Raw genomic sequence first — 24,011 nt, 5'->3', positions numbered from 1 at the left:
TGGCATCAAAACATGCTTAGAAACACAATTTTCTAAGCATGATTTCCTAAACTTGAAATGCATATATTCACATTGATGAATATTGTAATGTCCTCTCAGCATTTGCTTTTCAAGATTTTGTGGTTTTTAAGACAGTAAACAGAGAAAGATGTGGCATGGCTCCATATTTGTACAACTTTCTCGCAAATAAAACATGCTTTATCAAAATCTGTGGGCTTGTTTCATTGCTGGAAGGGACATAAATGAGCTAATCTCACATCGTCTTAGCTTTTAATGCATTTTGTGACTGTTCGTAAATTGTTTTGAAGTATTTAGATTCTCTATATTTTTAAAATATTTCTAACCAATTGTACTGTCTAATATTGTAACCTTTTGTGGGACTTTGTTTTTACTTATCATATTTTTTTTTCCATTGACAAGATTACAAAGAAATTCACAGAAAAATTATTTCTTTACTTTGACAAAAAAAAAAAAAGTCTTCTGCCGAGCGGAAAAAAACTGAATATCTTCCCAAAACAAATTTCAAATCCACGGTTTTCAAGACCAAGAAGTCAATTGTCAGTCAAAGCAATTTTCGTCTTGACTGAGGACTATTGAGAATTAGTCTGAACTGATGTGTAAACCAAGCAAGCTGCTGAGCTCGTGGATCAATGTGTCCATTATCTTTTCCGGACAGATCAATAGAGCTGAGCAATGAGCTGTGAATCACAAAAAAAAAGGAGAGAAACACTGAAAGAGAACATACACTAACTCACCAGCCAATGGCTGGGCTTAACTCCATTATCTGTACGTGTCAAGAAGGTCCGTACATGACAGATAACCTTTACTTCCTCAAATGGATCCTGCCATGGTTCTTGCCACGACACCAGGTGCCTGTATGCTGTGGAGCCTTTCTCATCACTGAGTTTGGTTTATAGGTTTTCATTCAGATCGTGCAAAAGAGGATCGGACAGAACCGTGCTGACATAAATGTTTATGTCACAGAAAAGTTCAAAATAATACATTTTAATGCAAAGTTGCTCTAAAACTTGCATTAAAAGTTCATTAAAAGTGCCAACTTTGCATTATTTGGTGAAAGTATACGCTTCAGTGTGCAATGCGCTTTTATTGCAACCTTTAGAGCAACTTTGCATTAAAAGTGTCATTTTTCACAGAATGACACGTCATAAACAACAGTCATAAACATTATATAACTCCCTATGATCCTTATCTTTTACTCCTCTGGCAGCCTCTGGAGCGCTAACAATGGGCAACATTAAGTCAAAAAGAACCAGAGTTGTTGAAGTGAGATTAGCCAGGTGAAGCACAGCCAGGTAATCTAATAGGATGTGTTGTAAAAGGGCTCTTCCTCATGGCTTATTCATTGCAAGGGATGTCATTACTGAGCGCGGTTTGAGATATGGGAGGGATGCGCTGGTGGGGGCATTTTCACCTGGAGTCACAGAGTGCAGAGGAGAGCATGGTGGCTGCAAGACTGCAGCAGCAGCAGCTGATCACACGTGCAGATCAGCTTGACTGCATGACATAGAGGAAGCGGTTCTCAGCTTCAATGGCTTCCATGCAGACATTTACCAAAGTTACCAAGGAGTTATTTGAACTAGTTCAATTAATTCCTTGATGTTGATTAAACAATAGTACTTATAACATGGCAAAAATGTCTTGTTATTAGTGAAATAAGGCTTTTTTTTAATCAATATGACTTTAAATAAGCTCCTATGTCTTGCTGAACAGTCCCTCATAAGTTAGTTTTGTCTTATTTTAGCTGCACTGAGGTATTTTCAGGAAAATCTTGATTATTTTGCATAGAAGACAGGGCAGTAACTCTGAAAATAGAAGGCTTGACGCAAAGAATGTGTCTATTTTGTATAAAGCATCAATACAGTAGATTATCTGAGACCCTAGCACTAGGGTCTCAGATATGTTAACTAGCAGTTAACATTTTTAATATTTAAAATATGGAAAAAAGAAAAACTGCTATTGATAGATGATGAATTTGCACATAACCATAATCCAAAATGGTCACCTTTTTCATAACATCACTGGTCAATAACTACCATATCACTCATATGAGCATTTCTTGATATGAATACAATACATTGTGTGACATGTGCTGATTCAATAATCTGCGCCACCAATGCTGCATCTCACAAGAGTGAAGCTGCAAGTTAATTGGGGGAAAAGCCTTCGCATAATATGCAAACTCTAATGAGCTGGAAAGAGACGAGCATAAACCCAGACTCGATGGGATCAGGGTTAACTTGAGATAAATGAAGCTATTATTTTTTATTTCCAGTAAACTGAGCCTCGCGGCATTTACCTGAGGGCCAAGGCGCTACGAAGCCGTGGGAAAAAAAAAAAGACTCCTGCAGTGAGAAGAAGAGAGCACTGCACTGCTGCAGAAAAACGCTAATGGGTAAAACACTGAGGATTTCTAATGGAGACACCATTATCAGCACGGTGTCCAAATATCATCACTTGAAAGCTGGGAATTAAACCCGTAAAAACAATATCTTTTTTATAGAAAAACATCATCGAGGGTCTGGGGGTAAGGGGGGAGTGGCACTTAAAGCCTGACTAAATGATGGATGATCTCACCCTCACTGTAATCTATACGAGACAAATTCAGTTGGTCAAGATTTTTCTGTTTCTAGCGCACTGCAGAATGGCACCAGTAGAGCATTGCATCATGGGTAATGGAAGGTAGGTAGTTGCAGATTAAGGACATTTTGCTCCACTGAGGGGAATTTCGCACTGTACCTCAGAGAACAATTACACTTGAAACAGGACTTCAGGAGACAGTTTGCAGGGTTGCATGACTGCGATCGGGACATCAATTTATGTCATTTCTATACTTAACCAACCCTTAAGAGTGAAATAAAATAATATGGGTGATGTCTAATATTGCAAACCGCATGCGAAGAGTTGGGAAGCATCTATCCTCGCAAGAATTTCAAAAGGAAATTTAAAGACTTCTAAGACATTTGAAAACTTTCATACCACTTAGTTTTGGACTTGATTGAATATTTTGCTTAATATTTAAATAAAATACACATCTTCATACCTTTTAGAAAATTATTAGTAGGGGTGACAATAAACAGAAGAAGCAGGATGTACATATCAGGAACAGCTACTGGTGTTAACATGAGTATGAGTGGACGGTGACTTATGTTTGCACAGAGGGGGTCTCTCTGTTCTGATGATTCTTCTGGGAAGAAGGAGGGCGGGGGGAGAGAAAGAAGAAAAAAAAAAGAGGATGAGAACGAAGGATGCTGAGGAATGTGGAGAGAGGGGAGGAGAGGATGTGCGACGCCGACTGACCCTGGAGGTTGCGTTCCCCTTTAAAAGTCCCATCCCTCTCAGATACGCAGAGCTCATGCAGGATCTGCTGCGGCAGTGGGGGAACACTGCTGAGCTGTGCAGTTTGTGCTGCCAGTGAGCGTGCAAAGAAGAGGAGGGGGGAACAAGCGTGCACCGGAGAAAGGAGGAGGAGTAACCGGGAGAGAGAGAGTGCAAACAATGTCATTCTGTTCAGGAGGCAGTGCTGCAGTCAACTTTGCCGCGCCATGAAAAGCACATCGCCAGTGACCGGGAGGCTCGCAGAGAGTGAAGAGAAGTTTTCGTCCTCTCCTCCTTCGCTGTGATGCAGTGTCAGACTCTTCTGTAGGTAAATATCCCATCCTCCTCTAGTCCGCTTCACCTCGCATGCTCGTCTGCTTTGGCGACTGACCCGTTTCTGAAGAATGGCATATTCCTGGGATTTACATTAGATGAGTTGATATGTGCCAGTCGGTGTGCGTGCCTGCAGTGCTGAAGCTCCAGGCTGCCTCTGCCTCATCACTTGCAGGCAGCGGTCAGACAGACAGAGCCACTCGGCTAGCAGTCAGGCTCCACTGCTCCCTCATCCATGTTTAACACGTAGTACAGGCTGGAAATAGCGGCCGGCGTGTCAGATAGCGGCCGCTCGACAGGACTCCATTTCTCACAAGGACACTGAAAACTTAACCGGGATGCACAGAGTTCCCTCCTCTAGTGGAGACTTCCATCTTTGCTGACTTTGCTGATTTTTTTTCCCCTTCCTCCTGCTAGCTTTGTGTTTACATTTAACACAGTGCGTTTATTGTGATTAAAATGCTTAAAGTGTGTAAGGACACAACAATGGCTGAGTCTATAGGTAGTGAGTGGGAAAATGAAAATGAGGCCACAGTGGCCTGTGTGGGACAGGCAAGCTGTGGTGCAGTCTTGAAGTTGTGCTAATATGACTCCTCAGATGTCCTATATGAGGATGCTTTATCCAGACCTCACACTGATGAAGTGAAACAGTGATGCTTCTAGATGCACAAATACTCTTGCAGTCCATAATTTCACTGCAGCAGTTTGTCAGAATTCAAAAAGTCAGTGTTACTCGTTCCATACCAAACTTTAAGAGCTTTTAAAAACAAGAAAAAAAAAAAAAAAAAGTTTATAGAGGTGGTGCATGTTCAAAATGTGAGTCAGTGTAAAATACAAGTTTGGAGAGCAGCCGGGTTTGGGTCAGCAGTGAGTTCACTTTAGGTAACGGTGCTAAGACGACGAGGCGTCGAGGCGGCTCTCTGTGGAAGAACTCACAGCGGACGGCTCCACGGCTCTGCGCTGTGAGCTTCACACTAAACAGGAACATCTGCAGTTCTCCTGCACACCGGCTCACTGGGCTGACTGCTGCACTGCCGGCACAGGAAACTGCCGCACTCACCTGATGTTTCTTGCACCTCAGTTCTTGCCCTGCCCCCCGCCTCCCAACCCGTCTCCTCTCCTCTCTTTCCCTCCGCCTCCTTTTCTCCTGCTCTCCAGTTTCTCCTACTGTAATCTTGCTTGCAGGTACAGTTGGCCAACAAAGCACCTCACTGGCATGCTTTGCACCTCAGTGATCCCCCCCACCCCTACACCCTCTCTCTCCTCTACTTCACCCCCCCACCCCGCTGAAAAGTATGCAGCACATGCTTTCACCATCCTCCTTGAGCAAATTGCCTGACAGAGAACAGAGAGAAGAGAGGAAGAGGCAGTGAGGAGGCAGCAGAACACCGATCCTGCAGTGTCCTGCAGCAGCTGTACTCCTGCAGTGCTGGCCCACAGCAGCGCGCTCACACACACACACACACAACACACTCACATACGAAGGAACGTTTAGATGCACACCACCTCACAACTCTATCATTTACTCGTCAAAGAGTCCTCGTCTCACGTGACACGTCCGTGTCCGAGTTTAGAGACAGAACAGAAACAGATGAGTCCCCCCCCACCACCCTCAACCGCTCCCCCCTCCCTCCTTCCTTACCCCCGATGGTGCATTGTCCCATTCCAGCACTCCTGTTCCGATGATGTAATCAATGCAGCAAGCTTTGAACTTGCTGGGCTCGGGGTTCCTCTGCACGCCCCCCCCCCATCCCACTGCTTCACCAACAACTCTGACCGACAGAAATAAAAGTGAGGCCTCACTGCAGTCCCAGGTAAGACAGGCAATAAATTCAGGTTTTATGCATGGATTTGACTTTTGCACAACAGAAAATAATTTCCTCCGAGTGGCCTCGCTCAGTGGACGTCCATATTTCACTCTTGTGTAAATAGAAGGTTAATTCTTGCATACATTTAATAAGTCAGTTTGCACTTTCACACACAAAAAAAAAGAAGAAAAAAAAAAACACCCTGGGAGTGCAGTGCTGCATCATGGTTGTCAGTGAATTAACGCCACCACATCCAGGCAACTTCCCCTCTCCTGCTCTCTTCACAGAGTTTCTGTCTGGTCGCCCGCAGCGGGACAAAGACGAAGCTCCAGGCAGAGCTCAACGCTCCGTGAGTGTGGCATCCCGGTGACTTTGCTCTCTCATTGATAAGGTCATCGACCTGCTGACGGGCCGCAGCGGAGGGCGACGCCACTGATGGACAGCACGCCACTTTTTAAGAGGCGCTCAGGTAGCCAAACTCCGGCCATATTGTAGCAGGTGAGTTTTGCTGAGCTGGCTTCTGCTGCTGAAGCCAGAATCTGCCTAGTGATCAACTTCCACTAACAGCAGTGATGAACTGGCATCACCCCTCCTCTAAATAAAAACCCGGCTACTCAACGTAATTAACACTCATGGATACTGATGATCTGGCACATTCAGCTTGGTTCAGCGTACGAGTGGCTAAGCAGAGCGCGATAAAAACAAACTCGCCTCCCTGACGGAAGATCCTTCGTCGCTGCGTTAACGAATCGCTTTTAAGTTCAGATCAAACATCAAATGTCGCGAAGGAGGCATTAATATTTCACACGGATTCCAAATCTTTGCTGATGCATTCTCTCTGATTTTCGGTTTTATAATTCATGCTGATGGGCTTCATCGGTAATTGATGTGACCTACTGTATAACATGATCTGTTGAATCAGCAGCTTTCATTAATATGCTGTGCTGGTGCCCAGTTACAGCTTCTGGTGCAGATAAAACCCGAACCACTGCAGACAGAACAAAAGGTAAATTTATGATCTTTCAGATTTGGCGTTTTATGCGCTTCATGTTGTTCAGCTTCGACCAATGAAGAGTGCGATTTTGTTGCTGACTATTAGATGTTGGTGGCGGTGTGACATTTTCATGGGACAATAACCTTCAGTGAAAATGCTGCAGTTTTATTGCGGCTTTTGGTGCAAAAAATGTCAAAGTTCAACGAGACCTAAAAGAGAAATGATTCCTATAGTTGACAAAGTTCTAAGAATATTGGTTATTGCAGTGATTATTGCAGTAATGTTATCAATAATATTTATCACAATTTTGAGAATTAGATTCATGCTAAAAAATAAAAACCAGTAGCTTTATTTGCTTTTTCGATTAACACTTCTGCTCTTTATATTATAACAAGAATGAAAAGCAGTGTCTGAAAGTTACATTTAAGATCTCCTAGTGAAATAAAAAAAGTTCAAGTTGACTTAATAATAAACTTATCTACATGTAAGCTGAATATTATTCACACCCCTAGGCATATTCAAAATCTGGCAGGAGTCACAGCTAAGTCTGGCGCAATAAGCAATTAATCAATTCATCCCATGGCTTGATAATTTCCATTCTGATGATTAATAATTTTTGAAGGGCAATTTTGTTTAGACTTCATGGCTGGTTTTATTAATGGTTTTGGTGTAGCGTCTGTTTTTTATTTTTATTTTGTTCATTGTTTTTGGTTGTGTTTATTTAAAATATCTTGCAGTTCCAGTGATAGATAGGTGTTCATCACAAAATTAGAAGGTTATTGGTCTGTAAAAGACCAATAAGCATGTATTATTATTATATTATCACGCCACGCCATAATTTGAAAAAGGCCTCAAAACAACATTATTGTGACAGGCCTAAGCATGTCTGTTTGATGCAATAGGCATGCCACTCTGTTTTACAGCTAACTAAATTACTTTCATAGCCATGACTATCCATATATCAGCCTTTTTTTCAGCCAGCTCACTAGCAGTGCTCAGCCACAAGGGCAGCTTCACTTTGCTTCCTTTACCGTCTCATTAAAATCCCTTCAAACCACAGAAACGGCATGACAAATTTGAGCCGTTTTGAAACTATAACTTTCTAAAACTAGTAAAAAAAAAAATCCACATTGTCCAAAACAACTTAAGGGCTACGCTGTTCCAAACAGCAAACACGAGTCTTTTCCCCTTTCTATCAATAAAATAAGACAAGCCAGGCCAGTGTATTAAAGCTGTGTCACGTCATCAGCTGGAGCAGTAACCCCATCATCCGCTGGAAGTGTCTCAAAGTGAAAGCTAAGCTAACTGAGGAGGCTGAGTCACGCTGGGTCCTTTCTGGGCTTCCCCCTTCTCTGATCCTCCGCTCCTCCCCTTCTGTGGTCTAGGCTCATGAACCAGGTTCGACTGCTGGTGGCGTGTTGGAACATGCCTTGACTTGTTGTGCTGTCTGGGTGAAGCACACACAGAAAGAGAGAGAGAGAGGAGGCACAGAGAAAGAGAAGAGGCTTGTGGTCAACTGGAACCTTGTGTGTAGTGACCCTGCAGCGCCCTGCAGATTTGGGTGGATGGAGGAGCTCTGCCACCGCCTTATTCCCTGGTGAGTGTGAATAATCACTTTTGACTTTAATGTTAGAACTTATTTCCATAACATGGGACACTTTTGCTGTATACAGAGCCAGTTAATCGTGGAGCATTTCAAATTTTATAGTATAGGGAAGTCAGAAAGGGCTGGCTCGAAGGCCTCAGATAGGCTAAATCAAGGTTGAGAGTTATTTAAATATCGACGGGTGATTTTAAAATGACAGCTTTCGGTGTTGTGAAAGTGACTTGGTAACTGGGGAAGAGGTTGCTGAATGCACAGGACATTCTGAACCAAGAGAAATGTGGAATTAGCAACATCCCCTCTTCAAAGCCGGGAGGAGGACGACGTCCTACAGCTTCTACTTTAGGAGTGATGATGCACTCAAAGCGTTCTCACTCTCAAAAGAGAAGTGTCGTCAGCAAGATCACACAACAGCGTACACAGAAACGCTGATAAAACCAGGACGGGCTTTCCACGTTGTCACTCTCATCACATGTTATTGATAAACTCAACAGAGAAATCACACTGAAACGTCTGAAAAGGGAAAAATACACAAACCCCTCAGTGACGGTTCACCGTCCGGCGAACTGTGACCCGTGTGTTTTACACGAGCCTACCATGACGTCTGTGTGGTTTCTGCTCACGATGTGCGCCATGACCATTAACTCACTCTTCTCTGTAGAAGCAGAAGGGATTCACTCACACTCGTTACCAGAGCAAAAGCATGGCAAGATGGTTTCTAAACTTCGGTTTCAAATGGTTTTAATTTTCCATCGTGCAGCTACAAGAACTTTTTTTGAAGTCAGAGGAAATGCCTGAGTGTCCAGCTGCTGAAGCATAGAGTTACACAGCGATGCCTCTCTCCCAGCTGCTGCAAACTGAAGGTCAGCTGGCTGCAAAAAGCCCCCAGCACTTTTCCCTGTAGCGCCACAGAGCCTAAACCTTCTGCTCTACAGAACAGTAGATCGCAACTTTAAAGTACTGGTATTCGACTGCCATATTTTATTTTATTTTGTAAATGAAAAAGGCAAATACATTAAAAATTTATTATTTTCTTTTTACCTACTAAGCAATAAATTAAATCAGCAAAATTTCCAGAAAACAAAGTAGAAAATAAATAATTTTTGTAGGTCTGAAAAAGAGTCTCGGATGTTTGCTCTAATAAAAGAGCGGGAGCCATAAAAAAAAAAAAAGTTACTCCAATGTCCCCCAGGCCTCTGCACTGACTTATGAAAAGAAAAACACAGTCAGATGCTGGCTAATATTTCTGGTAGCAAAAAAAATAAATACATTTTCAGTGCTTGTAAATGCGTCACTCATCATAGGGTAATTGTTTTAAAACTATTTTTAGAAGCTTAAGAGTGATGAGTCTTCCAAACAGCCTGACAAATTAAACTCGCATTCCTGTTTAAAAATAACATTCTCCATAATAATTACTAACAAGTTTAGCAGGTTTTGTTGTTAAAAGTCAAAGACATAAACATCAAAATAAAAATAATCAATCAATATGTGAGAATATTTAGCAGCCATTATAATATGTGTGTACTTTTGTTTTGAGATAAGGCAATTAGCTAATATTTTATTATTTTTTATGAACATAATACCAGTAAAAGCTTACATATTAATATGAGGTCACACTGCCCCATGACTCGCTTACTCACAAACAAAATGCTTTTCAAAGCACAGAAGCAGTTATTATTTATTGCTTCTGATTACGCTGAATTAAAAGGACTCCAGCCTCTAATTTATAAATTAAAAGCTCCACTACTATTCAGAAACCTCCCTATACAATAAATACTAACAGCTTTGTCAGCCATAAGGTGATTATGTGAGCGCAGAGGGACCAAGCCAGAGAGACATGACTACTGAGCGCCGTGAGCTGACACGAGTGCAACCGAGGAGCGCAGAGCGGCGCTGGAGACGAGGAATGAAAAAATAAACATGTGCTTAGTTATAATTTGCATTATTAAGAGAGATATTGCCAAAGAAGGTAAAGATTCCCAAAGTATCTACTGCTAACCTTAGAAGGTGACAAAATAAAAACAACGTCACCGTTTTTAAATGTTATAAATAATCATAATCGCCAGAAGAAGAATATGTTTTTTTTATCTTACTTGAGGATAAAATATATTCTTCCGTACTCCTTTTACATCAGTGGGAGTAAATCCCAGAGTGGCCCACAATTACTCTAAATATTAATGAATGTTATGTTTATTATATTTCAAGATAAACCACCAAATGTATGACTATGTCTTTTTACAGCTACACACATTTAAGTCCACAATTCATAGCCTTGACAGAATTTATTTTATTTTTTCCAATTAAAAATGCAAAATTATTTTCAAACGACTTACTCTCTGTTTACTTCCTAAGCAATACGTTAACATGCAATATTTTAATGAAACAATGGAGAAAAGAACTAATCACTGTAGAGTCTCCAATGTTTTCTTTTAATAAAAGAAAAGTTTAGTTTTTACAGGTTTAAGGGAAGCTTCCAGTTTTAACAGCATGTTTGGAGGAACACAGCCAGAGTCCTGACTAAAATATGATAAAGGATCTTTGTCATCACCCTAAAATGTTAAGTTTGATGACAAACCTTCAACCTTAAACGACCTCATTGCCAAAGATAAATTGTCAGCTGTTCAGCATCTACAGGAAGAGCTTGAATGCCATTAAAGATTTTTCCATTGATTATTGACAATAGCATAAGTGCTATTTGGCATTTCATTTATTTCACATCTAAATAAAAACTATTCTTGAAAACCGATGCTCCTTTTACATTGCTTCACACATTTTTTGAAAGTTGCACATTTCATTTCCTATTAGAAGCAAACTTTATTGTTGAACAAAAATAGTTTTAATCTTAATCTGTTAGAAGTATAAACATGTTTTGTCCCACCTCTATATAATAGATCAATACGATAAAATACAAATAGTCCGTTTGAGTAAATTTGTCTTGAGCTAAATTTAAACGCACTAATTAACGTGACAATTTCATCCTATGACTTAACTGTTGAGATTACCTACTTCCATATTTATGTAACATAACCTAATTCATTCAAGAAATAACTACTCAATAAATTAGTAAGCATACAGTATTTTCATACCCAGTTGATTTAAATTTTAAAAATGTTAAAGTTAAATTCCACCTTCGTAGCCTTGAACATGCTCTGAATGAATGAACAGATGGAGTTGTCTTTCAAACACATTTACATTTCTCTATTTAAAAAAAACAAAAACATTGTGAATGAACCAATGTCAATCAGCTGAGATGCATTTACCTGTTGCAATCATCTCAAATGACAGTTTCAGTTGCTCACAACATTCATAAACATAATCTTCACAACTCTTTTTCTTAATGAGCGGAGGCTCCGAAGCAGAGCGGCAACCTTTCATTCATTTAGCGAGCGGCGCTGCGTCTTCATTGGCATTCCTCGGCCCTGGATTAGGGATTACAACAGGGCGGGAGCAGGGAGGAATCCCTGTCGTCATGTGCTCAGCGAAGGCGGCGTCAGGCCTCCAGACAAAGACACAGACGAACGCGGATGCAGCTGTTTGGCATCAGAAAGCAGGTCAAGAGGAGTCCCTGTGCCTCTCTGCGGGACAGGAGAAGAGTCCTTCATTCTTCATAAAAAAATAAAAATAAATCATTTAAAAAGTGAACGTTGCAGATCGCTTTAGTAATCGCTTAAATTATTTTACATCAGACAAGACCCAGCGCCTACAGGCACAAATCAAGCTCTGGATTTTCCAATTGCACAAGCATAAACGTGAAACAAATTTCACAAGCACGCGGAGGACGGACGACAGATATAACCCGACTGAAGAATCCAAATCAGAAGTCCCTCTTTTCCATTCGTTAGCGGCTGCAACGCCGGTCTCCAGTGTTCCCGTTGTCCTGTCGGAGAAGCAGATCCCACACGGAGACAGCAGCGGTCAGCTGGCCTAAAATAGCTCTGCAGCGAGCGAAAGCTACTGATACCAAGGAGAGGGGGGAGGGGGCAAAGGAGGGGGAATAGCTGTTGTTCCTGAGGTACATCAACACACAACGGGTTCACTCGAGTGAACACAAGTAGGTGAGAGCTAGCCCAGACCAAGGTTTTGTTGCAAAATCATGAGTCATGACAGATCTATTCTTAGTTCACGGGTGTTTGTGTTTGCCCAAGTTATGCAAACTTCAAGTGATGCTGCAGAAAAAAGGCTGGAGGGACATGAAGTATCTGTTCAGAAACAAGCTCTGGGTTACTGAGGAGGGAGCAAAGACTTCCTACCCACTTGAATGTTTTATGCGCCATGAAAACACATCCATTCAAAATAATACTCAATCCTGTTTCTTCCCCACATCTTCCATTCCGTAGGTCTTCTAGTGATTGGCGACGCCAAAAAGCCAGGAAAGTGAAATGCAAACGTCAGCAGCGCCAGACTGAAGGGGTCAAACTGTGCGGCTAAAACCAGCCAAGTTCCTGCTGAGAGAAAGCAGGCGGACAGACGGGTGGACGGACGGGAGGCTGCGGCTGCTGTGGGTGTTTCTCTGGCAGTGTCTTAGCTGGTTGTTGTGAGGAGTGAGAACGAAGCAATCAGCAAGTATACTGCCGCAGAAATTCTTCGCAATAAGACGCCCTGGGATCAATGCTCGTCACAAGGTGCAGAGGCTGAACAAAGGTTTTCACGTGGAAACAGACCCGGGCTGTAAACTCGAAATGGAAACGAGATAATCTGAAGGCAGACGGACAGAAGGAGAGAGAGCATGGCTTTTTTTTTTTTTACACTGGAATGAAGGCATCGAACCTCTGAACTCTAAGCTGTAGTTCCATGTTCTCCTGCTGCCATCTTGTGACCGAAAACAGCCTCTCTGCATGCTTTTGTTGATTAAAGTCTGCACCCATTTATTGGACCTCCATCAATCTTTTTTTGTTTTCAGCGTTAAAATAATATCAGCACGTCTTAATAGTACTGGATCCCTTTTTTTCCAGTTGTAAGTGCATCCTTCTTTGTAACCAACCTTAATTTAATGTGAACATATCAAACTTATTAGCCAAGACATTTCTCCATGTTAGATATTTTAATTGTAAATAAACATTTCATAATAACTAATTTGTTCTTCTGCGTCATTTGTTTTGGGGGGGGCAAAAAAAACGGTGTGTTGTGTGTGAACCGCTCTGCCGCCGCGTAAAAGCACCTACGCACCTGAAAAGCTGATGCTGCCAGGATAACAAAGCAGACTTAATGAGTGCAAATGACACAGGTGCACATCAATTCAAAGACTCACTCAGTGATTACAGCTGAATCCATCTTCTTCCTCTGATGTTTTGGTGTTTTTTTTTTTTTGCATAAAGAATCAGAGGAACGTGAATGGAGAACACGTCACTGCTGCTCGCAATGCGATGCTGACTCTAGTGCAGATGTTGCGCTTGCTGCAGTCTGCAAAAAAAAAAAAAGATTTCACTGCACTGCTGCAACCCAGGGGGGCAGAAGGGGGCTGCAGTTTTTTTTCCTGAGCTGCAGCGATGCAGAAGCAGCAAACGCTGGCTCGCACACAAGGTCACTGCGTCGCTGACTCTTAAGCCTTCCTAAATTTTCGCTCTATGGAAACCCTCGAATTCAAGGCCAAGAAATAATTAACAGCTTCTGGACACAATGAACAGCAGCCGTCGCTCATTAATCACCACAGAGGTTACTAGTTGTGATCTTATTACAGCGGCCCTGCAAGCTGCTTGATAAGAGAAACTTTTACTCTAGAGCTGAGCCCATCAGCGGCACACCTTTAATTCAGTTCATGTTCTCGCATTCACGTGTACTTTTTGATTTATCGGTGGAATGCTTCTGTTGCAGATACATTTGAACAAAATCAAAGGTTTCATTTTAAAGTAGTTAATGAAACTAAAACAATAATTAAATCCAGGCCAGTCAATTGTTGATCATTTTTCAATTGGCGTGAAGAGCAGCATTAAAAACACTTAAAACCTCTGGAAATAAAAAGCCACATTACTGCATATCAGTAACGCCCTTCTTTATACAGTTTGCATTATTAGATGAAAAAATGACTAAACTTCAACAAGGAAACACGTTTTCCAGGAAATCCAGATCAACAATAAAACATGTCTGCACAAGCTACATTTAAAGCCCAAAACGCCATTCGTAAATAACTCTGGACCTGCAATGCACCTTCAATCAATCAATCAATCAATCAAGTTTGTTTGTTATAGGGTATTTCAGCAACAAGGCAAAGTGCTTTAAACACACGCAAGACTTCCTTATCTTGGGGGAAATGTGACATCAGTTATTCACATTAAAGGTGTTTCCCATGGGACAAATGATGAGAAATTTTCAGCAGATCATGGCACCAACCCACCAATCCAAGGAAATGATGAACGGGGGGAGTTTTCCTAAATACAAGGGGACCACTGCCCGCCCTGAGAGCCCCGTCACTCGGTGACGCCTCTGCTAAAACGTGAAACTTTGAGACAAGAACGTGAAAACACTTCTCGAAACTTTTTCATCGATCCGTTTTAGATCAATTAACAATCTCCGCTTCAGCCGTAACGTCACGCGGTGACACGACAGCTGTGACCAGTTAAGAAAATGAACAATAATCCAGGGACAGAAATAAACTTGTTTCTTCCCTTCACCAGCTGACTGACTGACTGACTTCTGCTTTGGGTTCCGGTTGGCGCAAACGGGGAGGCGTGCGGACTTGAGGAGGGAGGGCTTAAAGCGCTGGGCCAAAAGTTTCGCTTGCCTCGCCTGGACTGGAAGTTTTCAACTCGCTCTCCCTCTGAGGGGAAACATGGTAACAGCCAGCACAGGCCTGCTGCTCCCGCTGCCGGACCTATCTGGGCAAACTCCGAAATAGCCGCCGGTTTTCGCTGTGAGTTATGGCCAACGGGACCCAGACAGAGCTGTACCTGTCCGAGCGGGTCATTGTGTTGGGTACCTGCGCTCTGTCCGTCCTGGGCTCCTCGCTCATCGTCCTCACGCACATCCTCTGGACGGACTTGAGGACCACCCCGCGGAGGCTGCTGGTGTTCCTCTCGGTCACCGACTGGCTGTCGGCCGTCTCCTACGCCTTCGGAGTCTGGAGCAGTTTCCGCAGCGACTCGGCCCAGTGCGTCGCCCAGGGAGCCATATCCACTTTCTCGAACACCAGCAGCTTCTTCTGGACCGTGTCCATCGCCGTGTACCTCTACGTCTTCATCGTCCGGTCGAGCCAGAGGGTCGCTGACGGCCTGGTCCTGGTCTTCCACCTGGTCAGGTATACGGCCACACCGGCTGCAAACAGAGTGGCTTTTGAGAGAAACCGAGCGCAGCCCTGAGGCATGCTGGGAAGTTTGAGAAACTCCTAACAGGTTTTCACTTACAGCACTTTGCAAAGGTGTCGTTATCCAGACCATTTCACTTCACAAACAAAATGTGCATCATGACAAAAGGAAATATTCATGTATTTGTTTGTATTAAGGACTGGGTATAGAAGGTTTGCTGCAGACCAAGTGGCCTTGCACACATGACAGAAGATATCAAGCATGTAATCCAGTGCTTCTCAAATAGTGGGGCGCGCCCCCTTTGGGGGGCGCGGTGCAATACCTGGGGGGGGCGCGTGTGACCCTGGGGAACAGGCTTTTTTTTTGGCCATACCAGTATAAAGTGTAATTGCACACAGTAGGCGGCAGTGGCGCTCTCATTGTTACTTCTGTCACGTTTGCGACAGTGCAACATTTTACGACTTACAAGACAACAAGTTTGCCTTGGTTAGCAGTGTTAAGTCAACAAAAAGCTCCGACTGCGTTCTGTCTAATAGAAAGTCAACCGAAAGCTAAGAAGAGGAAATACGACGAAGCGTATTTAGCGCTTGGCTTCACTGTGACTACAGTTGGAGAAGAGGAAAGACCGGCGTGTTTGCTGTGTCTAAAAATGCTCGCAGCCGACAGCATGAAGCCAAATAAATTAGCGCGTCACTTAAATACGTGACGCGCGGTCACGGTGGGGAGTGGGGGGCGCGAATAGTTTTCTTCTTGCTAGGGGGGGCGTAACGGAAAATAATTGAGAAGCACTGATGTAATCTAATGGGAATTTTGTTTCTGCAACACTCAACAATGCGAGAGTCCATTTAATGGCATTTATAACATTCCACCCTATTTTTGTAATAAAGTAATCTTCAAATAGAGCATATTTCAGGTTGCTTTCAGAGAACAGCTCATGCTTAAATAGGAAATAGTGAGTGCTGCTTTTGCAGAAAGTGGCAGTGGGGTTTGAGGTTCTACCATCCACAAACCAAAACGGTTTGCAATAGACGGATAGAAAGAAAACCACCCACAAACGTTAGTTTAAGTTAAAAAAAACAAACAAACAAAAAAAAAAACTTTGAGGTAACTAACATCGACTCTCCTCACTAGTTCTGCTTTTGCTTTTGTTTTCCAGCTGGGGCGTTCCTCTGGTCATCACCGTCACCGCAGTGTGCCTCAACAAGATCGGCTACGATGCATCAGAGGTGTCTGTGGGCTGGTGCTGGGTCAGGATCGAGGCTCCGGATCGGGTCCTGTGGATGCTGCTGACTGGAAAGATCTGGGAGTTCCTGGCCTACCTCACTCTTCCTGTGCTCTATATCTTGATAAAGAGGCATATCCACAGAGCGGTGAGGGTCCCATCTGTCTGTGAATGTGTGGACATGTTTTTCTGATTTGACTGACAACTATTTTATTTACATATCTCCTGAATCTGAAGAGCAAGAGTTACCTGTTTTACTTGTCCATCATCATTATATACAGTAGGACCTACTGTCTTTAAGCAGTTAATATAACAGATCAACTATTAATTGAGATACTGTCATTTTTATTAGGTCACAACATGCAAGATTTTTTCTGATTCCCAATTTAAAGGCTATGCAAATTTCTTTACGAACATTTTTATTTATTGTTGAATAAACCATTAATCAAGAACTTTTGATTGTGGAAAATATAAAAATTTCTTACAAAAATATGTTTAAGAAACCTGATTAAAGAAGAAACATTGATCACAAAGTAAATTTGGACCACGCCATTCTAAACACAAAGTTAAGTGACCTAACTTCATCTGAATGATGGACAGAACTATTGGCTTTATTACAGCATCTGCAGTGTCCCTCCCAATGTCAGACTGTAAATAACGCCCTGTCAGAAAATCTGACCCATTGTTCCTGATGATGCATTGCATTTCTCTTTTTTTCCCCCGTTCTTCTTCCCTGATCCGCGTCCTCTGTTTGGCGCAGCATGCGGCCCTGTCTGAATATCGTCCCATCTTGGCCACCAGACCCCCGTCGCAGTCCTTCTCCTCCATGGCAGATGTGAAGCTAACGCTCATCCCCATCATCTTCATCGTCCTGCGCATCTGGAGCACGGTGCGCTTCATCCTGCTGCTGGCTAACTCTCCGGTCAGACAGAACCCGGTGTTGGTCACACTACACGTGAGTTTAAAGTGTGAAAATAGCTGCTTTTAGAGGAGATGACGTCTTTTCATATTTACTCGTTTTGTTTTGTTGTCTGCTGTATTTGGAAAGCAGACACTTCAGCATGAGGGCATGTGTGCTATGATTAGCTGATGTGCTGCTATCCTGAGTGTGAGACAGGATGTGATTCAACCCATGACTCGTCACACCGTCATCCTGCAGTTTCTCTCTGTTGACCGGTGGTTTCTGTTTGAAACTCCTTGCAGCAGAACATGTGCAGTGAAAGGAAGACTTATCAATAGCTTGAATATTATTAGGGGAAGAAGAATTTGGATGAAGTTCTCCTTCATCATTCCAACAACTTTGTGTACTGGCAGTGAACAGGCCCTCAGCCTCAAAGCTGCACAAAATAACGCAACGAGCAATAATGTCTACAAAGATGCCTGCAGGCATCTCTAATGTGTAAATAGCATAGGGAGCCTGAATGCATGATACCTGTGGTGGTTGCATCGTACCCTCAGCCGTGATGAAACTACCGCCATGGTTTGCAGTTGGTAAAATGTTCTTAGGTTTTAATCATAATCTCGACTCATCCAACCACACTTCTCGCCTTTGCATTTAAAGACCCGTCAGTGTCTCCTCTGATCATAAAGCCGTTCTCTTCAAGCCGTTTGACTCGATCGTGTTGATAACTGCACATTTTTGCAATGTGGAAAGCAGGCTTGTGCTTTATTTTGCTTCTTTATGGAGTGATGGGTTCTGTGCCTTTTAACAGACCAAGAATTATTGTGTAGCCACATGCATTATTAAAAGCCCAACATTAATTCAGTGTATGTAAATGTCTGTCACTGTAGTTGCTTGGCTTTTTAAGGTCCATTTTGTTACATTTTGCTACTACTGCCAGTTGTTAAAGGCTTAATGAAAAATGGTTGTTGTGATGATGTGGAATAAAGGTGGAGTGTCAGAAAGTGGCGTTAAATTGGAAAGTCAAATTTGTCTGATATATACAGCATTGATATTACAACTAAAAGTAACACGGTTGCTTGACTGACTGGAAAACACACAATATTGCCCTTTTAGGGACTATATTTCTACATTTAGCCATCATAGGATTTTTAAACCCGTGTAAAAATATAAATGAATAAAACGAATAATTTTCCCAGTTTTCTTGGTCAGTTAAGTGTCTCTGCTTATTTCCTGCGTCCCTTTAGGGTATCGGCAACACGTCTCAGGGAGCAGCCAACTGCGTCATGTTTGTGTTCTTCACTCAGCCCATCCGCTCTCGCCTCTGCACTGCGCTCTGCTGCTGCTGCTCCTCCAACTGTCGAGCCGAGGCGCCGCACTCGGACGACACCCCACAGCGGCACCCGGCGAGACGGGACTCGAGAGGAGGAGGAGGAGGAGAAGAAGAAGAGGATGGCACCAGTGGAGTGCAGAGGGAGAGATGATGCTGAACCGCTGAGGTGAAAGAAGCGGTTGAGCAGGAAAGCCTTATGAAAGCGTGGGATGGAGATACTGCAGACGCATCGTCTCGGTTATACGCTTGCACTCTGGGAGTTGGGTTGATGCTACCTGAATTATACCGAGCACTAGATGACTTTTTGAAATGATGTTTCTCTTATGGTTTTTCTGCTATGTTTCTTGAGTCTGTTACACCAAATGAAGGACACGTTACTGTAGCGCCTCTTTTTATCATGTACTGTAACAAAGTTGCCACTGTGAAGGAACGGTTGGGCAATCTTCATATTTTGTCCAACCGATTGTGCTAACCAAATGACATAAAAGAAAATAATCTGCCAAAACATCTTTACACTGTTGATGTCACTGATTAGAAGGTTTCGCATCACTCTAAATGTGGCTGCTTGACTTGAAATGCTGTTTCCTCTTATTTTAAAATGTCTCATTCCAGTCCTGCAGCGAGATGCTCGGTACTATATTGGCATACTGGTGTGTGCTTAGTCTATGCTCAACTAAATGTTTCTGCAACCGGAAAAACTATGTTGGAATGTGAAATGAAACTTAGATCAGTATAGCGGGTTAGCATGGATGAACTGAATATAACACACGTATATCTGATGCTAACATGATGTCAGCAGATGTTGCAGCAATCCTTAGTCACTGTAAGGATTTAGAAACTTTACAGTACAACTCATGATGATTTAAATGGGCTGTTTTCTAACTTGATCAGAATTAAGCTGTGGAATATTTTAGGGTCTCCTCCGCTTTTGCTTTTTTTTTTTTTTTCCATGAGACAAATCGGAAATGTTCTCTGGCCAGTTTAACATCTACAGTCCTCGTGTTGCTTTGTACAATGTGACTTGAAGCATAAAAGAATTTAATAACGTCTTCCTTAAAGTGGGAAAAGAACTTTATTTCTAGATCTTGTCTGTGCTTTTTTTTTTTTTTTTTTGAACTGTTGAACTCTGGTCACCCATTCATTGACTGCCACTAAATATTTTGGTGAGTGAATTATTTTTTTTTGCATCAAACCTTTGCACAATATTTAATTTGAGGCCTGACCTACCGTATTTGTATTGTAATAAATTTCTACTGTTCCTCAGCGTATTTGTTTTATATTGTAGATGATTAAAACCTCAAACTACTGAACTATTTATTATAGCATATCAAATCTCAGTCATAAACTCAGTGTCAAAGTTTTCTTCCATTTTACATTATAGATTGAGACATTTTTGAAGTTTCTTCCTAAAGAGATGCTTTAAATTTCCAGCTCCTTCGGTGCTTATTGGTATCCGTGGTGCAGATATTTGAACAGTTTGCGATAATCAAATCTTTAATTTCAGTATTTTTCATTTAAAGGGGAGAAACTACAGAAAGAGGAAATTATATGTGAAAGTCAGTGGGTTTTGTGCAAGCCAGAATAAAAAAAACATGCAGGGATTTAACTCATAAAAGTTAAATAATGCCAAAAATAATGAGTGTGAGTAAATAGACTGTCCTTATGTTGTCTGTTGCAATGTCCCATGTCTGGTGTCTGTGTGATATTTTTGCTGTGTGTGATTGTGGCTGGAGCAAATCCAGTTGCCTAATGGGTGACAATAAACTTTTCTACTGCTGATACTTAAATGGAATTGTGTGCATAGGTAAGATTAAGCTTTTCAGAAACATATGGCCCAGATGAGTTTCACATAAATCTGAAAACAAAACCACTTAATTTCTACTGATATGTGAACCTGGTTCTCTTTCAAATGCTCTCGGTACCTTGATAGAGAGTATGGCATCATACACTCTTTGAAATGCCATCAGATTTAAAAATAAAAAAACATAGAATAGAGTAGCTGACATGTTTGACATGTTTTTTTTTTTTTACATTTTATTAAAATCTGTCTTTATAATCCTTATTTTCAGTGCTGTTTTATCAAATGTGGAATTATTTTGCAGGTTTTTCCTCCTTCTTGATACGTTTGATTTTCTTTCCAAATCTACTGGTAACTTTGAAGGTCGGAGAAATAATTGTGAAAACAAACTAGTAGAAGGTTGTGGTTGCTATAATTTGTACTGACTGAAGTCAAACTTGCTGCAGCACTCAGACACCTCTGACCTGGATGTTTTAGCCGTTTTCCTTCTGTCTAACTTGAAAAAGTGGGTGATTAACATGTTTCTGCAGCACTTGGTGACTACAGAGGAGGTCAGGAAATCATTTGAATCAGGCGTTCTGGAACAGACACGTCTGAAATGTGCAGGTAAGAGACACTGTGTAAAATTGATCTACAATTTTCAGCTGAACATTTTTCTATGTGATCGTTTGTGAGAATGTGCCAGGTTTTCATTGCCTGTTCAATCAGTTCAAATGCAACAAAAAAAAAACTATAAGTGCGAAAACCTGTTTCACACTCATGGCAGGCCAGTTTGCTGCTTTTCTATTATTTAAAACTCATCGCTCTTGTGTAATGGCACAGTTGCGACACATTTCTGTGCAGCGTTTGCGAAAGATCTCGGTTTGATGTGTCACCTTCATCGTTGCTGGTCACTGTGGTCAGGAGAAGCATGAACGATCATCACATGTCATCCTTCCTCCTTGCAACCTGAGCAGCCCTCGTGACCCTGAACGTCTCGCTTGACCCCTGCTGCTAGATGCCTGTGTTGGCCAGACGTCAACAAACCAGAGGGGAGGCTGTAAACTTGAATAAACCCGCACAGACCACGGCGTCGACCTAACCTATAACCATGACTATTTTTAGAGAATCTGGCTCTTTGACTGACTGATTGGCGCAGTGGATCCTGGCTTTCTTTAAGTCGGAAGCTTGTGAACAACTCCTCCTGACGCCATCATCTGAAGAAAAAAATAGCACACACACACCCTATATATGACAAGCAGCTGTGCAGAAGGACACACATGATAAATAGGCTTTAGGGGAAGTATTCTGAATGGAGCTGTGCAGTTAACAAGAGGGGGAAAAAGTGGCATCTGAGTTAAGCTCATAAACAAACACACTAAGAGAAGTATTTTCTGCATGTGTGGGATTAATCAGCTTTAAAGCATCAAAACAAACACTGAAAATATGTGCGCATCCTTCTTAGAGCATCTGGCTTCCATACATTAATTTAATCCCCAATGTTTACACTGGTCTTATTCAAATAAACAGGTTTAATTTAACGTTTAGTTGGAGTAATGGGACAGAGGGCACAGTTCATTCTTTCATGCTGGGGAATATAAGAGTAATGACAACAGAGTGGGTGGCAAGCCTGGGAAAACAGACTGTGTGTGAACGTGGGGCCGACACTGTCTCACAAGAGATGTTGCCGTTGCAAACTTTGGTGTATTTCATAAGGATTTCCCTTGACGGACCGACACAAAGTTGAGCATCGTCGTAAAGTGGCAAGAAAATGATGCGTGGTTTTAAAATTATTAACAAAAATTAGAAAATTGTGGGACGCATTTGGTTTCAGGCCCTTTATTTTTGACACCGATTTGCCCAAAAGTTTAGAAAATCAAATATCCTTTTTGCCTGTTGATCCCCTAAGCAGGTTATTTGTAGGCATGTGCAGTGGAGTATGTTTCCCTTGCTTGCTGCTGAGTACTTGAGTACTGTGAGACTAGGTTACTTTCTGGAGGACGGGAAATTCTAATAGCTGCTCTCATTTTCATTGGTTGGACTGCTGTGTTTCATTGCAGGGGTGATGTTTGAGGGAAATTATCAGGGCTGGTTTGCATGTAGGTCAAACAGTTCAGTTTCAGTCTCATGTGACCAGAGATTCTCCTACAAAAGCCTGTCACCCATTTTGAATTGTTAGTTATGGAAATTGTCTTCCGTTTGACCATTTATCTATTGTTTGATAAAGTTGTTAATGTTCAATAAAAATGAAAGAAGCATGAATATTTGCAGGTGTAGTAAATCGGTTAGCGGGCCTTCCTTGCGGACGGCAGGAAGCACACAGATGGCCGCTCTCTCTGTATTTCCTCCACCATTTAATCCATTGTGTGATTTGGCTGACATTGAAACACCTCGGGCTGATGAAAACACTTAAGGAAGAAGTTTGTGCACTCTCTCTCCTCTCTGCTGGCTCCCCGCCCGGTTAATTCATTATGTTTCAGTGTACCTCTGAGCTGTGGTGACCACTCGTCAGGGGGAGTCATTTTTATGCTCAACACCAACTGTTAAATTAGCTGATTCTGTTGCTGTAAGAGCCAGTTCTCAAATTCACTGTCCAACTCACTGAATAAGGAACAACTTCAACTGAACATCAACCTGACATTCGCCAAGAACACAAAAACACCTTTAAGAAAGGGCTCACGGAGTAAAGTTATTCTATTACTTCAGAATCTGGACATTCAGGCAGCGAGCAGCTGAAGTGTGTGGTAAGCATGTGACATCCTCTGGCTCTTCTTTAGATCATGTGACGCTGCCCTGCACATTAGCTCCACCACCTGTTCACTGCAGTCATGGCCACCACTGCAGAATATTTCTCAGTGCTGCTGTTCAGGCTTCCACTACCTCATTTTTATTTATTTACTTATTTTTGATCAGCTACCGCTTATGCTCGTGGTTCGCGGATCACTTTAGTTTTGTCAAATAAATGAATTCATCCCAAGTCACTCCCCAGTCAGTCGAGAAGTAGTCTCATTAGGGAGGCGTTCGAGCCGATGTTGAGAGACAGAAACAACCATTGCTTCAGAAACACGTCTCTCTACCCGGGTCTTAGATATTTCAGGCAGGAAAGGAAAATAAACCCCAAGCTGGAATGTGAAATCACTCATATATTAAATCAATATATTTGGCCAAATGGAGACACAACCTGCCCACAAACACAAACAGCAATAAGTCCCTGCAGGAGGACCTCATACTGATACATTCCCTCATACTCCCCTCCTGCACAAAACCCTCCACTCTTGGCTGCCGGCCATTTAAGGAGTTGTGCTTTCTTGTACGTTTCGCCCTTTTACTTCTGCTGGTAAAACATTCTGACCCACTGCATCCTGTTCTGCCACAATTTTCTTATCTGACTTTGCAAACAGTAAGATAAGTAGCCTATCTTTCTCTTAAAGATAAAAGCATAATTCATCCATTTAAAAAAAAAACA

At 42.1% G+C, this 24,011-nt stretch overlaps 1 protein-coding gene and 1 long non-coding RNA gene across 2 annotated transcripts; both read left to right on the top strand.

Moving 5' to 3' along the window:
• Nucleotides 1-5,673: 5,673 nt before the first annotated feature.
• LOC129372498 (uncharacterized) lies at nucleotides 5,674-13,134 on the top strand. Its single transcript, XR_008607257.1, has 3 exons — nucleotides 5,674-5,975; nucleotides 7,857-8,068; nucleotides 12,412-13,134. It is a non-coding gene; the product is annotated as an uncharacterized LOC129372498 (long non-coding RNA).
• Nucleotides 13,135-14,670: 1,536 nt separating this feature from the next.
• gpr157 (G protein-coupled receptor 157) lies at nucleotides 14,671-20,031 on the top strand. The gene is made up of 4 exons (XM_055049859.1): nucleotides 14,671-15,305; nucleotides 16,469-16,682; nucleotides 17,295-17,489; nucleotides 18,683-20,031. The coding sequence occupies exons 1-4, from the start codon at nucleotides 14,929-14,931 to the stop codon at nucleotides 18,917-18,919; spliced, it is 1,023 nt and encodes a 340-aa protein (XP_054905834.1). The 5' UTR covers nucleotides 14,671-14,928; the 3' UTR covers nucleotides 18,920-20,031.
• The last annotated feature ends 3,980 nt before the right edge of the window (nucleotides 20,032-24,011 follow it).

The sequence above is a fragment of the Poeciliopsis prolifica genome, unplaced genomic scaffold, assembly GCF_027474105.1.
Source record: "Poeciliopsis prolifica strain line A6 unplaced genomic scaffold, Auburn_PproV2 SCAFFOLD029, whole genome shotgun sequence".
NCBI classification, from domain to species: domain Eukaryota; kingdom Metazoa; phylum Chordata; class Actinopteri; order Cyprinodontiformes; family Poeciliidae; genus Poeciliopsis; species Poeciliopsis prolifica.
Note: the sequence above shows the minus strand (reverse complement) of the source record. Positions and strands in the feature narration are given on the sequence as shown.